Here is a 17,052-nt window from a genome sequence, read left to right as displayed (position 1 = left end):
CTCCCTTAGGTGACTTGAAGAAAGCTTGGACTACATTCTGGCTGATATTCCTCACCCTCTAAAACTATGCCATATTGAGAGCATCTTGAGAAGGCAGGGCTTGGACTTAGTAACATTACTATTATGTATTATAGTAATAATGACCAAACAAGAGTGCACACACACACACTCACACAAAACAACAACAAAAAACCTCCTTCTAAATAGAATAAAGAAAAAAAAGGAAGTTATTATTAATTATTACTTAATGACATATCCTGGATTGTGGGTGTAACCTATTGATACTTATAAGAAAATGTGATGCATGCAATATGAAAAAAGAAACCCCGAATATTAACGTGCTATGCATTCAAGTCTAGAACAACCATGAAGCAAACCAGAAGAAAGTAAAAGAAAGAAAATAAATATCAAAACAGAAACTAATGAAATAGGAAACAATAATAAAAAATAAATAAAAAATGCTTAATATGGCCAAAACCTCATTTTAAAAAGATTTAACAAAATATGCAATACTCAGATAAGACTGAATAACTAAAAAAGCATCAAAACCTGAATAACCATTATTAGCAATGAAAATGACATTACTAAATAAATATTTCAAATTTTTCAGTTAATAAATATGCCATGAAATACATTATGCTAATAAATATAAAAGCTTTAATGAAATGGACAATTCAGTAGAAAAATAAAATCACCAAAGTTTATTCAAGAGGAAACTGAAAACACGAATAGGCCATTAAACACAGAAGAAATTCACTTGGTAGCAAGCCTTTCTGCAACCAAAGGCACCAGTCGTATATGGTTTTGCAGGCAAGTTTTATCAAACATACGAATAACAGATAATCTCTATATTATATAAAATATTCCAAAGAATAGAAAAAGAGGAAAAGCTGGCCAATACATTTTGTAAGGCTAGTAAAACATTGATATTAGAACCAGACAAGCTTATTAGGGAGATGAATAATTATACACCAATCTCACTTTTGAAAAAAGGTCTCAAAAGTCCTAATCAAAATATTGTAAATTGAGCTCAATAAATGTATAAAAAATAATGCATTATGACCAAACGGGCTTGATTCCACAAATTAAAGGATAGTCTAATTTTAGAAAATCCGTTACAAGTCACTACATAAGCTGATTAAAGAGAAAACAATATGTACTCATCTCAAGAGATAAAGAAAAACAAATAAATAAAATTCAGCATCACTCCATGAAAACAAAATCAAAAAAACAAAATAAAACCTCTAAGCAAATCAAGAGTAGAGGGTACCATTTAATCTGAGGATACTGCCTGAAAACCTACAATAAGCATTGTAATTAATGTAGAAACTTTCTCATTAGAGCCATGAACAAGGAATAAAAATAGATTTAAGCATTGTAAAGAAAAAAAGTGTCATTATTCATGGACTATTTGATTGGCCTCATAGAAAGCTAAAGAAAAATTTTAGACAAACTATTTTAACTGTTAAAGTAGTTAATACTGATGCATAGAAAATATTTTTTTAGGGGCCGGCCCGGTGGCGCACTGGATAGTGCGCCGCTTGGGAAGCGCGGCGGCGCTCCCGTCGGAGGGTTCGGATCCCACATACAGACCGGCTCCCGCTCACTGGCTGAGCGAGGCGCGGGAGCAACGCCGAGGCTTGCGATCCCGTTGCCGGTCCCCGGTCCGGTACGGGGGCAACACTGAGGGTTGCGATCCGTTGCCGGACACGGAAAAAAGACAAAAAGACAAAAAAAAAAAAAGAAAATATTTTTTTAGAATGAGTAATTTTCTTATACAGTAGCAAAAACAATTAGAAATATAACTTTCAACTGGAAAAGACAAAGTCAAATTATCTCTCTTTGCAGATGTCATGATCCTATATATAGAAAAACCTAAAGACTCTACCAAAAAACTCTTAGAGCTGATAAACAAATTCAGTAAAGTTGCAGGATACAAAATCAATATACAAAAATCAGTAGTGTTTTCTTATACTCCAACAACGAACTAGCAGAAAAAGAAATTAAGAAATCAAAACCATTTACAATAGCTACCAAAAAATAAACATAAAATACCTAGGAATAAATTTAACCAAGAAAGTGAAAGATCCTATGTATACCAAGACTTAGAAAACTATAGTAATTAAAAGAGTATGATATTTCTGCAGAGAGAGAGGCAAACAGATCAGTGGGAGAAAAAGAGAGACCCAGACACAAATCTGAGAATATAAGAAACCTTGGTATATTGACAGAACTGACATTGCAAATCATCGGAGGAAAGGATGGAGCGTTCAATAAATGGTGTGGAGACAATTGCTTATTTCTATCAAAACAAATAAAATTCAATTCCTACATTACATTATATACAGAAATAAAGTCCAGGTAGGTTTAATAACTGAATGTTAAAAACAACTTTTAAATTTTAAAATAATTTTATAATAATATCTTTATGATGTTGGGGTAGGAAAGGATTTCTTTAACAAGACACAAAAAAAGCTCAAATTATAAATGATCAATTGATTTGACCACATCAAGGGGAACAAAGCCTCTGTCTTTCTATATTACAAGATATTATAATAAACAAAGTTAATAGGCAAGTGACAGACTTGGAGAAGACATTTGCAACAAATCTATAACAGACAAATATTACAGACTACAGAATATTTATTAAAAAAACCCCAAACAATCCAAATTAATAATGGAGAAAATATTAATAGGCAATGCACTGAAGAGAAAAAAACCAAATGGCCAATTAATAGATGAAAACATGCTTATTCTCACTACTAATCAGGAAAATGCAAATTAAATTAGCGTACTGATACTATTCCACAGCCATCAGCTCGCTCCAAATAAAAACATCTGCTAACACCACATGCCGGCAAGAATGTGAGGAAACAGAAACTGTTATATGTTGCTTGTGGGAACGTGAGTTTATTTTACTTTAGAGAACAATTTGGCAATACTTAGTAAAACTGAAAATATATGTATGCTCCAAGCCAGCAATTCATCTCCTAGATACCTTAAAAAATACTGGAAACATGTTCAAGGATATTCATTGCAACACTCGTAACAGCTAAAATGTTAACTTAAATTTCTATTATTTCCTAGCCCTCCAAATTTTCAGATTTTCAATTTTTTTTCTTTCAATTTATAAGAATCTCCCACCCTTCTATTAATCCATCCAGTGCAACCTCAATGCAAGGATCTCAGAAAAATAATTACAATTGTAGGACCCTTATTTTTAGCAAGTAAGCTACAAAGAAAAAATAATCAACTATCAGTATTCAATATAATGAGGAGCAAAGTAAACCAACAATGAGTGCATGGGAACTATTTGTATCAACAGGGATGGGTCTGAAAACGCAAATGTGAACTGGAAAAAAAATAAATTGCAAAAAGTTATGATGTCATTAGTGTGAAATTTAAAACAGTCATTTATGTATATGTTCATATGTAGTAGAAGAATAAAAACATGAACATGGAGGACACATACCAACTTTAGGGTATTGGTTTCCCCTGAGGCTCAAGAGAAATGGGATTGGGGACAAATGGAATTTTTACTGTACCTATAATGTCTTATTTCTTAGAAAACAAGCTCTGAAGAAAAAATAAATAATGACTCATCCATATGCTAGAACACTATGCAAATGTTAATATGACTGAGATTGATGCATGTGTGCAGAAACAGAAAGATCTCCAGGACATATTAAATAAAAAATCTCCATAAAATTATTATGTATTTTATGATCACTTTTGTGTAAATGTGGAAAAATACAAATGTATATAAATGCTGGTATAAGCATATGAAATTTCTTAAAGCACCCACAACAAATTGTTTATAGTTGCTTCTTGAGAGAGAGACTGGAGGACTGGGGTTGGAGGGAGGCTTAGTTTACACTGTTTTAATAATTCACCATGTGCAAATTATGTATTGTTCATTAAACTTAGTTTTTGAAAAACGCATGAATTTAAAAATCAAGACCTGACACCTTGTGTGATCTTTAGGTTAGTATTCTTTGCGTATGGAAGATTATGTGAAATTTATTGGATTTTCTTTTAATCAAACTTCCTGCTGAGGCTTAGTAACTGGCAAGCTGGCAATTAGGAAGGAGGTGTCACTTCGGTGAGCTATCTGGCTGAAAGACGTTTTTTATTTTCATCAAGGCCAATAGCTATATCTGAGACATCCTTGCATCTCCCACTGTACCTAGTAGAGAGCCTTGCCTGTGTTAGTAAATTATATTTATATGTTTATTCCTTAATTTGTTCATTCACTATTCATATAACAAATGTTATTATAGAACAGCCATATTTCACTACAAACAATACTTTTCAAGGACTTTGTACTTTATATGGGTTTCTCTGGATGGCTGAGGATTTGAGACTGCTATTGTTTTTGTGGGAAACGTGAGTTGACATCAAATAACCAAGTCAGATATGAACTTCAGGGTTATGATGCATCTATATATTAGGGGATACTCAGAAAAATTACTTTCTTCCAGAAATGACTATTGATACAGTTGAATGATGATACAAGGAGAAAATGATCTTAGTGTCAATGATGATGATATTATTATCATCTGAAGCCATTGCCTCCTCTCCCTTTTCAATGGCCACCATTCTCTCCTAGATAGAAGCGAGGGCCTACTCACGGGACATCCTGTCTCCGGTCTCTTCCATTACTTATAACTTATTTGCATAGCCACCAAAAGTATATAGCTTTCTAAAAGACAAACATGACTATGTCACTTCCCCATTTAAAATCTTTTAATGGCTCCTCATTGACCTCAGGATAAAGTCCACGCTCCTTAGGATAATATGGTACCTATCTATTTCTCCAGCCTCTTTTCCTGCCTCTCCTTAATGGCACATGCTATTCCCTCTGAAATTATTTCCATCTCCTTGTTGGCTTGACAGACCTGTACTCATCCTTCACAACTCAAGGCATTGTAAAGATTAATAAAATAACAAATGGAAAATTGCTTTGAAAAACAAACAAATGAAAACAATCACATGGCAGGTCCTTCAAAAAGACCTTCACTGTTACTGCTTCCCTACAAACTTACCCCCCAATTCCCTTCTTTGTGATGCATCTCTGTGTTCTGCAGAGTCCTATTGTTGCATTTATCATATGACAATTTGATTGCTTTGTTTACATGTCTGTCACTTCCACTAGACATTTGAGCTCCTAAGTCATGGAATTTTCCAGCCTTTCCTCACCTTTGTATCCCCAGCTTGAGAGTATTGCCCGAAACAGAAGGGGAACCCGATTTTGTTTTTGAGCTTTATAACTGAATGGTGACAATGATTATGTCCTGAGATAGCAGAGACAATGGTCATATCTCTGTAAGTACTCTATTTTATACAATGCTCACACAGCCAACAAAGAAACAGGGGAGATCCCTCACTTAGTGCTGTACAGAGATGTTCCACTTCTCTTTTCCAGGCTTCTGTATAGCCTGGAAAGCAGCACCGAGCAAACTTACCCAGGAGGTCAAATGCAATCTGTCCACCAAGGATGGAAAAATGACAAGGTTTGAAAAACTGCCTCTGAAAGCTTGTGTAAGAAGACTTTTAATTTGATTATAAAAACCAAACTATAACAGTTGTGTTTTTAATTAGAATGTGGAATTCACTTAAGGTTGACTGAAGGCTTTGAGGGAAGGGGACTTAGATGTTTTCAGGCTATATTTAATGATATAAAAAAGCAAGAATTCTATTTCCAGTTTTAGAAGCCCAGGCCTCTTTGAACTTTAAGACAAATCTATCCTCAACTTCTATGATCAACATCATTCACATGCTCCTCATTGAGTATGAAGCATTGTAGTTAATAAAGGGGTTTTCCACACAGCATCTCGTCTGAGTCCCACAACAATCTTGTGAGGTCAGCAGGGCAGGGATTATTGCCCCATTCAAAGTAGGAAAAACTGGGACTAAATGAAGATAAATGACAGCAGATTGCACAGGCAGTGTGAGATCCAAGTCTAGAACCTAGGGTTTCTGTCACTAGTCTCAGTACTTCTCATGTTGTAACCTCCCAAAACTATTGCTTGGTGCTTTCTTTCAGCAGTCTCCGGACACTGGCCTAGATGGATCCTGTCTCTGACCCATGTGACATGTCAGATACTCCAATATCCAATTTCACACCATTAGTCAGCAGTCACTGAATGGAAGTTCAGGATGTCATGAGAATCTGTCATCGATCTCTCAATTAAAAAGCAAAGCTCCCCTGGGAGCCAAACTTAAAGATAATTGGTTTTCTTGTTTGAACTGTATCTACAGTGCCTGCTTGCAGGAGGTTGTTGGAGTGTTTAAAAGATAGATACATTGGCAAGCATTATGCTCTTTTTAAACCCAAAGGAGGTCACTGCAGCAGCTAAAAGTGTTTTGGTCACAACCACCTGAAAATTAAAAGTGCCTTTAGGTAATATACTCTTAGTTCTTCTTTTATGGAAGCCTTGTGGCCTCCCAGAATGTTGGAGAGGAAAGTATAACTATGAAGTTAAAAGGAAAGGTTGGAAAGCTATGATTCTTAAGGTCCTGCTGGATGGTGTCTGTTCATGCTGTTACTGGATCTACTCCTGGTCAAACAACACACTAGTGGTACAAGCAAACCAGCTTACCTGTCTTAGCAACCCACTTTGGTCTCCACTAAGTATTTGGGGATCCACATATATAGACGGAACAAGAAGACAGATTCTGCTTCTGTGAACATCTCTACCATGGGCTCATCATAGCCATCTAGGCATGGCTTAAGTCTCCAAACTCAGTGGACGGAAAAAGATGAGGTAATTATCTTCATAATCACTATCCACATCCATCTTTACCCCCTTTCCCTTTTCTTAAGGATGACCTTTCTTTCCCACCTGAAGATAATGCTCCCACTTGTATATTTTCCTATCCCATTCCCTCCAACCTGCTCGGAGACCTTCCTTGCTCCATCCCTCATCCCCCTTACATGTATTTCATCTTGCCTTCTCTCTGGACTTAGACTCTTTGCTTAGAATCTTGGTCAAGTTTCTCCTTTACCAAAAAGAAAAAAGAATAAAAATAACTTCTCCTCTGTCTTCTCTTCTACCCCTCGCATTTTGGCTCTCTCTCCCTCTTTTACTTCACCCACAATCTTCTCAAAATTATGAGCTACATTTGTTGGTTTTCCTTCTTCCCCGTCCACCCAACACTTCAAAATTTGTGGCATCTTCTTCACTAATAATTCTGACGGCTCCACTTCTTTTTTGGACTCTGTGACATCACTTTCTTTGTTTCTCCCGGTTCTATGACCCATTTTTAAAAAATCCTTTGCTGGTCTTTCTTTCTCCAAAAATGTGTGTGTGTTCCTGTCTTTTCTGTTCTCAGCCCCCTATTCATTTTGCTCAAACACTTACCAAAATCACTTCCAACATGGTCCTCAGGTTACTGGACATTTTTGCACACTATTTTCTCTGCCTGGAATGCCTTCTTTCTTTTTTTCTTCTAAGAAGGTATTATTTTGCTGAACACCCACCATAGCCCTAAAACAGTTTACTTCCTTCTGCCCTTCAAACCCCTTTTTACTGAAGCAGTTTTTTGTTACATCTCCATCATGGAAATCTACCTCAATTTGTTGTTCAGCTCAGATGATGGCAATCTCCATATGGCTCCTATTATCCAGTTACCTGACAAAAACTTCCGGCTCATAATATAATTAGCATCTTGTAAATTCACATTTACATTTACATCAACATGCACAAGATTAACTTTTTATCTCCAGGAGAAAGAGTTATAATTGAAATGCAAGTACAATGTGTTGGTGTAGTAATCTTCATTATGTTTTCTCATCTATAAATCCAACGAGACAAATCAAAGACCTACTCTCAAATACCTTGCAAGATATTTGGGAGGATTAGAAATAATAATGGATCTCAAAGTTCTTTGAAAAGCATTATGCTCTAGACATGCAAATTACTAAATGGAAGTTAAGCCTTCCTTCGCATACTTACATATTATACATTAACATTCTTATTTGGGGAACTGAAGGGAAATGAAAACAGAGCAAAAAATATAAGTACGTGTTTAATAACAGAGGCAAAAACTGTAATATAAGTCCTGGGTGTTAGCTCCCACTCTTACTGACTGGATCTGAGTGTCCTAAGAAAGACACTTTACCCGTCTGGATCTTTTCAGTTACAAAATTAAAGGGTTGGTCAAATGATACTTTAAAAGTTTTCTCCATCTCAACATCCCATGACTTGATAATCAGTGGAAGAGACCTAACATGTATCATGCAGTCATTCATTGTGACTTTTATTTATTTTATTTTTTATTTTTTTTGCAAATATTCCCAACTCTCTTACCCATCTTATCTTCCACTGTTTTAACTTGGCAAACCTCAAACTTGACTTAAACCAGCTATCTGCTTATTCCATCCTGGAAGCTAAATGTTGCCAAAGAAGATCATGCAAGAAAACAGTCTGATTTCACCTTCTTAAATTCATTATCTCAACAATCAAATTGCCACTTAACACTGCCTGGGAAACATAGCATTTGTTTAGTAATATAGCCTTCTCACTTCCAGATGTGACTATTTTGCACTTTTCCTCTGCCCTCAAACCATCCACATGCCGTCCCCTACCCAGACTCTTACATGCTGATCTCTTCTCATACTTCATTGAGAAAACAGACGCCATAGAAGCAAACCCAGTCATCTTCCTAAGATTGAATGTAGCAACTTAACTACAACAGTGTCTATTTTCTCTGGTCTTCCTCCTGTTAAAAAGAGGAAGTGCTCCTGCCCTTATCCAAGGTTAACCCCTCCACGTGTGCTCTGTATCCCATCCCCTTTCACTTTCTAAAAGATTTCACTCTCCAAATTAGCTTCTCATTTCCATATACATTGTCAATATCCCCTCTGTGCTGGATCCTTCTCATCAGCATACAAAAGGTAGGTTGAGGGGCACCGAGGTTGTAAGCCATGCTCCTCCATGTCCATGCCCAACTAATACCACCAAGCTGCCAGCAGAAGGCCCCTGGGCTCCCCTGCCTGAATGAGAGGGGTACCAAGGTCCTCGACCATGCCCCACCCTCCCTCCTTCCTCCTCCTCCCACCATGTGTCCCTCCCCTTTCCCTTCCACCCCTCCCCCCTACTGCTCTGCAACATCTTAGAATGTAAAATAATAACAATAATACTAAATTAATTAATTAAAAAGAAAAAAAGAGGTAGGGTTAATGCTCATCTCTCTGTAGTTGCCACCCAATTTCTCTGCTCTCCTTCAGTCTCCATCACTCCACTGAATCTATTATCCACGTATCCAAGTATAAGAGACTATTCTATGTCTTCATCTTAATCTCACAACAGCTTTTAACACAATTAACTCTTTTGAAACAGGAATTCTGTTATTCTATTTCCTCCTACCTCACTGACTCCTCCTTTTCAATCTCCTTTTCTGGCTTCTCCTCCTCTGTCAGACCTAAGAGAAAGAGGGTCCTAATGTGCAGTGTAGGGCATGTTTATATATCTATAATCTCTCTGTAGTTCATCTGATCCATTTCTATGGCTTTAAATGTTATCTATATTCCAATAACTCTTAAATTTATATCCTAGTCCAGCCCTATTTTCTGGGCTGCATCCTCTCAAATCCAGCTGTCTGCTTCTCTTATCTACCCAGAATTCTTACAGACATCTTAAACTTAATACAAATTGAACTTATGTCTCCCTGAAATTTTCTCTCCCCATAATCTTCATCATCTAAGTAAATGTCACCAGTTACTCATACCAGAAACCCATGCGTCATCTCTAATAGTTCACTTTTCATCACTCCTTATATCTAATGTGTCAGTAAGTCCTGTCATTTCTGCCTTCAAACTGTGTCTTGAATCTGTCTTCTCTCCATCTTTTCTGCAACCACCTCATTCGGTTTACTATCATCGCCCACCTAGTCCACTGAAATAGTCCTTAACTGTCTCACACTGTCCATTAAATTCTCCCTCTAATTCACTTATTATACAGCAGAAAAAAGTGATTTTAAGCTGTAAATTTGATCACATTGCTGCTTATCACCCTCCAGGGGATTCCTACAGTAAAACTTAAATTCTGTAGCATGGCCTGCAAGAATCTGAATTCTCTGGCCCTTTCCTATTTCTGTCTCTCTTTTTCTCTCTTTCTCTCTCTCCCCTCCCTTCCTCTGTCTCTATCTGTCCACCATATACTGCTCTTGTTTAGTTTAATTTAGTTTTTCTAACACTCAATCTTTCCTTGGTCAAGGCCTGTTCCTTCTGCCTAGAATGTCCTTCCCCACCTCCACTCCCAACTTTTGCATTACTGTCTGCTTCCCATTTTTTTAGGTCTCGATTTTTTAGGCTTTTTTTTTTTACCTCCTCAACCAATACGCCCCACTCCCAGGTGCACGCACACACAGCATATTTCCTATTTGGAGTCGTTGTTTGTTACATTCATAGTAAACAACTCAAAATTCTTTTATGTGTCTCTTTCCTTGTTTTTCTGTCTTTCTCCTCCCACTAGAAAGTTAACTCCATGAGACACAGGGAGTATTCCTGACTTTCTTTAAAAAAATTGCCTTTTTCACTATTTTATTCTAAGCACTTATCAAAGAGTTTGGTACATAGTAGGCACTCAATATTTGTTGAACAGATGAATGAATGTATTAAGTGCCTAGTGTGAACTGGTAATTGTATAAAACTTGTTATACAGAATTAATGTGCTATTCTGTAGATGAAGAAACTGTCAGAGAAGCAATGTGACTTGCTGTGAGGCATACAACCAGTAAATGGCAGAGCTGGGATTTTAATTCAGGCTTGTCTCTTTTCACTATTCCGTACCATCTCCTCACCACCACTATTTCACCCTTGCTCTGCTATGCCTCCTCTACTTAAGTTTAGAGAACTTACTATCAAATAAATTTTAAGAATTAGACATCCTTCGTCATGATGAAATACAATACATGTAATTTAATTAGTATTAAACAGGAAACAGATTTGATTATAGATCTTATGCAATTTACACATAGGCGACTAGGAATATTTATTGTTGATAATAACACCACCAGCACCAGTAGAAACAACCAGAGTAAGATCTCTAAGAATTGAACATTTTCCCCCTATTCCCCCTCAAAAAAAAAATTAGAAAAATAATGCATATTTATGTGTCATAGTCATAATTTCAAGAGCCTATATATTCTAAACATGATGGGATAATTGAAGTCATGGATTAACTTTCCAAATGGCCCCTGGAGGACTGTGGTCAAATGTATTAATTAAGCTTTAAGAATCCTGAACTTCCAGAAAGAAGCCAATTATGCTTAGTATGTATGAAATCTCCAAGAAGTTTGATTTTTTTTCTAAAAATAGCATTTGATCAATGGTATTCTTCAAGTTTTTGTTTATTTATTTTTAGATCCAAATCATGGGCTATCACTGAAGAAGAAAATAAGACTCAAATTTCAGAAATTATCCTTTTGGGTTTTGGGGATCTCCATGGCCTTCAATTTCTTCTTTTTGGGATATTTCTGGCTGTCTATATAGTGACTCTTACGGGCAACATTGTGATCCTAACTGTGGTATCAATTGATCGCTCCCTTCACACACCCATGTATTTCTTTCTTGGGCACTTCTCCTTCCTAGAAATTGGCTACACCACTACCATTGAGCCCATGATGCTGAGAACACTGTTATCAGCTCATGTGCCTATTTCTTTCCTAACCTGTGCTTGCCAGTTTTATTTTTTTGCCTCCTTGGTGGCTACAGAATGCTTTTTCCTGGCTGTAATGTCTTATGACCGCTATATAGCCATCTGTAAGCCATTGCACTACTTCACCATCATGGACCACTGGGGCTGCTTACAACTAGCTGCTGCCTCCTGGGTGGGTGGATTTCTGGCACCCATCCTTCTCATGGTTCTCACTTTTCGTTTAACATTCTGTTCCTCCAATGAGATTGACCACTTCTTCTGTGATTTGAAGCCCATCATGAAACTGGCCTGCACTGATACTCAAATAGCTGAGATGACCTCTTTTATATGCACTTCTTTATTTGCCCTTGGCCCTTTCCTGCTGACCCTGGCTTCTTATACTCACATCATTTCCACCATTCTGAGGATTCCTTCTGCCACAGGGAAGCAGCGGGCCTTCTCTACCTGTTCCTCTCACCTGACAGTGGTCAGTCTCTATTATGTGACACTGGGCATTGTCTATGGCTTCCCGTCAGAGCCTCAGTATGAAGACTTATTAAAGTTGCTTTCCCTTCTGTATACAGTGCTTACCCCTGCCCTCAACCCTGTCATTTATACCCTAAGGAACAAGGATGTGAAGGTAGCTCTGAGAAAATTGGTGCAATGAGGGATGTAGACCTGGTCAAAAGAAAGTTTGAATTTTCTAGTTGCTTTTGCACTTTCTGAAAACCTCAACAAAGTGGAAATCTTTCTATAGTAAGAGTTACTGTGAAATTGATGAGTTTTCCATGCCAGGCACTATGATAAGTCCTTTGCACAGACTGTTGTGCTACATCCTCACAGCAACAATGTGAGGTAGCTACTGTTATTGTCCACGTTTTACAGATATCACAACCGGGACTCAAAGATTAATGCACTTGCTCAAGACCATCAAGCTAAACAGTAATTAAACCAGAATTTGAATTTGAACCCAAGACTTGCCTAGCACCAAACCCATGGTCTTTCCACCAACTGAGAGAACCCCAAAGTCTGAGGGTGCCCAAACAATTTTCTTAGACTACAGAAGACATTACTGCAGATGACTTTCCTTAGGGGAGCATGGGTAAGGTAGGAGGTGAGAAGAAGGGAAAAAGTAATGTAGTGCAATTTCAAACTTAAATCCTAGTCTCTCTCCTTTCCCCATCTGAAGTTCTGTGGCTGTTGTCGTCGTTTTGGTGCTTGGCCAGTACAGAACACCTAAAGTCTTGATAAAAATGCATGAGATAAAAATGTCTTGGGATTAAAATTTAGTTTTAGTTTTTTATTCTGGATTAATTTGTAAAAACAAAAGATTAGGGCAGGCCCGGTGGCACACTGGAGAGTGCGCCGCTTGGGAGCGCGGCGGCGCTCCCACCGAGGGTTCAGATCCCATGTGGAGACCGGTTCCCGCTCACTGGCTGAGCGCGGTGCGGGCGCAACACCGAGGGTTGTGAGCCCGTTGCCAGTCCCTGGTACGGGCGCGACACCGAGGGTTGCGATCCCGTTACCGGTCAGTAAAAAAGACAAAAAGGAAAAAAAAAAAAAAAACAACAAAAGATTAAAAGCAACCTAACTGGTTTAATAAATTAAAGCACATCCACCCAATGGACTACAATACATCCATAAGCAAACAAAAATAAACAACAAAAAAGAATCATTTCTGCATATGCTGATATGGAAAGATTTCCGTGATATACTGTGCGTGCAAAAGAATAAGATGTAGTGCGATGTGTATAGTATGGCACCATTTGTGCAGAAAAGGTAAAGGAAATATATTTATACTTAACTATACATGCATAGACTGTTCTGGAAAGATCCATATGAATTGGGTGTATTGGTTTCCTCTTGGTAAAGAAACTAAACGGAGGGGAGGTGTACCTTTTGAGATGAGAATCATGTAAACAAATTACTTATGAAAAGTCATCAGAATTAAACAAATCATTGTAAATTATGCAAGCAATGGAAATGTTAGACAGCCCACTTTTATATACCAGCATGAAAGCCCTTCTAGACACTTGGCAGGCTTCTTTTCTATCACAGGCAAGTTATAAGCTCTCTGAGAGTGGAAATCTTGTCACTTAGTACTTCTGTACTTCCCCTATAGTGCCCTAAATACCAAAATAATGTGTATAGCATAGATGTTTGACTTAACACTTGTTACTATCATCCCTGATAGGGTAGCTCAACATCCACCAAGCATAACAATTTCCATCAACTTGGTGTGTTCACATTTCTAGAATGGAAAACATTAGGGGGAAAAGTACAAGCTTTATGTCTGATGCTCTTCTCATTACACTGTTCTAATACAACCATAAAGGCTAGCAAGGAGCTCGCATGAAGTGAGAATGGTTTCCTAGGCTCTTTCTTACACTATCACCAGAGTGATCTTCCTATAACAGAAATATGTGCACATCCCTGTGGTGTTTACTCAGCCTCTGCCACAAGGATCCCTAATTAGGAAGAGAATAAAGGTCTCGTATTCTTTGTGACTCCATCACTTTGCACATGCTGTTTCCACTTTTACCTCTGCCTCACTCCTCCTTTCATCCTTCAAATATTAAATCCCAAATGTCACAAACTCTGTAAAACACTCCCTGATCCTTCACCACCCCTCTAAAGTTAGGCCCTCTTTTTTCCTGTGCTACTAAAGCACTTTGCACATATTTCTATTTTAGCAATGATTACATCATACAATAACTGTTTGTATATGTATCTGCCTCTCCACTTAATAATGAATTCATGCTGCTATTGATCCTACAGGGTAGTTGTTCACCTGCCTAAAGTAGAGGCCGAACTACATAATGCCTGAAGGATAGTTCCGTTCTAGAAGTATGAGATTTGTATTGGGGCAAATTTGACAGTAGAATTTGTGGTGATGGGTGGAGAATCTTGAGCATTTCCTCTTAGGGTCAGGGATCAGCATTGCTTTGAGCTCTTGAAAAGGCAGCCTAAATCATTCATTCATTCATTCATCTTTAACATATTTGTTAAATATACATTTAACATATGAATATGTTAAATATAAAATTAAGTATAAACACCTTCTATGTACATAGCACTCCTCTGGGCACAAAAAGGATAAGGTTCATGTGAATTGACCTTGAAAGCTCTCTAGTGTAACCAGTGGACCACCTACAGTCTCAGACATAGAGTCTGCACCCAGTAAATGTCTGTTCAACTAAACAAAGCCAAGAAAAGATCGAGTGGCTTGAACTTCTGGGGATAGGACTGGCCTCTGTTGAGGAGATCATCAATTTCTAATACTCATATTCATAACTCTAGAGTTATGGGTCTTGGAGATACGTGTGTTGCATGACGCACTGGGAAAAAACAAATGTGGTAAAGAAAGGGGAAAGATAACTTTACCTGGAATATTTAAGAGTCATTGCTTCTTCCACAACACCAGCTGCCATCTGCCAATGAGAAGGCAACACGTCCATGGAGAGCATAAATTAGAGCTAATTTGGTTTCTTTTTTTCAATACGTGAGACAAGGCCCCACTGAGACCAGGTAAGGAAATCTGTTAAAAGGCAAGCTGTTCTCTGCATATAACTTAATTCAAAGTATTTAAGCAGGCTGATGACATACCATGCTCTTCAAGGATAACCAAAGCTCAAAATGGTGGTTTGTGTAAATTTCAAAACTTGATTCTTAAATCAGAATGCAAATAAGAAATTGTTTGAGAAACGCCTTAATTACTTGTGATACTTTTGCACAGGATACAGTTCAATTTGGCATATATGAAGCCAGATATCTGGATTAAAAATAGGAAATCAGGTAAATATTCATCTTTAGGGTTACTGCATATGCAAAATTTCCAGGTGCTTAATTGTATTTGTCACTATCTGGTAGAATTACGGTATTCAATAGTACATAAAAGAGTGGGCTAACCCTTAGACAGACGAGTTTGTGAGTCATGGCTCTGTGACAAGTAAGTAACTGAGCTTCCCTGATCTTCAAATCTCTCATGTGTAAAATGGAAATACTACTACTACCTTACCTTACAAGGTGTTGTGAGGATTAAAAGAGACAATGCATGTAAAATTCTTGGCACATAAGAGGTATTCGATATATGTTAATCATTACTTTCGTAGTTACATCATCATCATCTTCATTGTCATCACTGGATGTTATTGGGCCCTTTCCTGCTTCGATATAGTAAGCAAGTATAAACCAGGGAGGTATCTAACTGGTAAGTGGTCTGACAGCTGAAAGCAGAGACTAGAAAGATGGAGGCCAAGCTCTGAGGCTTCTCAGTTTCACCAGGGTCTCAGTTTACTATCATCTTTGACAAACAAAATACAATTTGGGCACCAGGTATTCCATATGTTAGTTGACCCAGTAGTTTGTGGAAACTTTGGACCCTGCTTTCCAACACCTGGCTTTTAACAGTAGCCCAAACAATACGACCAGGCTGGATCCACCTTACTCTTTCAGCAAAAAACATATTTCCTTCCCTCTTTATTTAATTCCAATGTTTTTCTTACTAAGATCCTTCTGACAACAAGTAATGTGAAGGTAAACGAAGAGGATGCTTAATATGAGAGTACTCCAAAAGGTTCACAGAAATATTTATATATATTTTTCCACAAACTTTATGAAGTACCCTCATAGGACTAGATGGCAGGCTAAGGGGGGCTGTACCTACTAAACTGTGAAGAGTTTGGCCCCTACTACCACTCCAACTTCACCATGTACCATTATTCTCTCTATGTGCTCTGGCCACATTGGACCTTCTTTCAGTTTCTTAAATCTGTAAAACTGTTTGTGGCTTAGAATGTTTGCACATGCTATTCCCTCTGCTTAGGATACTCTTCCCCAAAACTTGATGTAATTGGCTCCTTCCTATCCTTCTGCTCTCTACTTAAATTTGACGTCAGATAGACATTTCCTGGCCATCTCATCTAAATTTACCTAGCAAAGTAATTATGTAATCATTTGCATATTTATGGTTTTCATGTCTGTATTCCAGAACTTCTGTGCCAGTCCAATGTAAGCACTCAATACATTTTTGATGAATAAATGAATGAACAAATGCCTTTGGAATTCTTACCCCCTGGTTAGTCAATAGGTGGGTATTCAACGGTTGTGATTTCATAGATGGTTGGCTAAGGAGAGTTTAAAACATATCCACAAATTTTTTGGTATTCCTCTCATCAATAGGTGGGGATCAATGTCCTCTTTCTTTGAACCTGAAAGGGCTAGTGACTGAATGGACCAATACAGTGTGACAAAGGCACCAACAGAGGGTATCCTGGGCACAATAGTAGCATTGAGAAGGAGGGAGTGGCTTCTGAGGCTGGGTCATGAAAAGTGATGCAGCTTTTGCCTCGTTTGCTGTAAACTTGCTTTTGTAGCACGGATGATACCATGTAAGAAGTATGATTACTCT

The 17,052-nt window shown here is 37.7% G+C and overlaps 1 protein-coding gene across 1 annotated transcript in view; it reads left to right on the top strand.

Annotated features, from left to right (window-relative positions):
• The window catches only part of LOC103591810 (olfactory receptor 10A4-like), a 51,607-nt gene extending 39,298 nt beyond the window's left edge, over window positions 1-12,309 (top strand). Inside the window, exon 2 of the mRNA XM_008574339.1 lies at window positions 11,370-12,309. Coding sequence (XP_008572561.1) covers window positions 11,370-12,309 — 940 coding nt within the window. The remainder of the gene's footprint in view (window positions 1-11,369) is intronic.
• Window positions 12,310-17,052: the final 4,743 nt, after the last annotated feature.

This window comes from Galeopterus variegatus, unplaced genomic scaffold (assembly GCF_000696425.1).
Source record: "Galeopterus variegatus unplaced genomic scaffold, G_variegatus-3.0.2 Scaffold1033, whole genome shotgun sequence".
Taxonomy (NCBI): domain Eukaryota; kingdom Metazoa; phylum Chordata; class Mammalia; order Dermoptera; family Cynocephalidae; genus Galeopterus; species Galeopterus variegatus.
The sequence above is the reverse complement of the archived record's forward strand: the minus strand, read 5'-3'. Positions and strand labels throughout refer to the sequence as shown.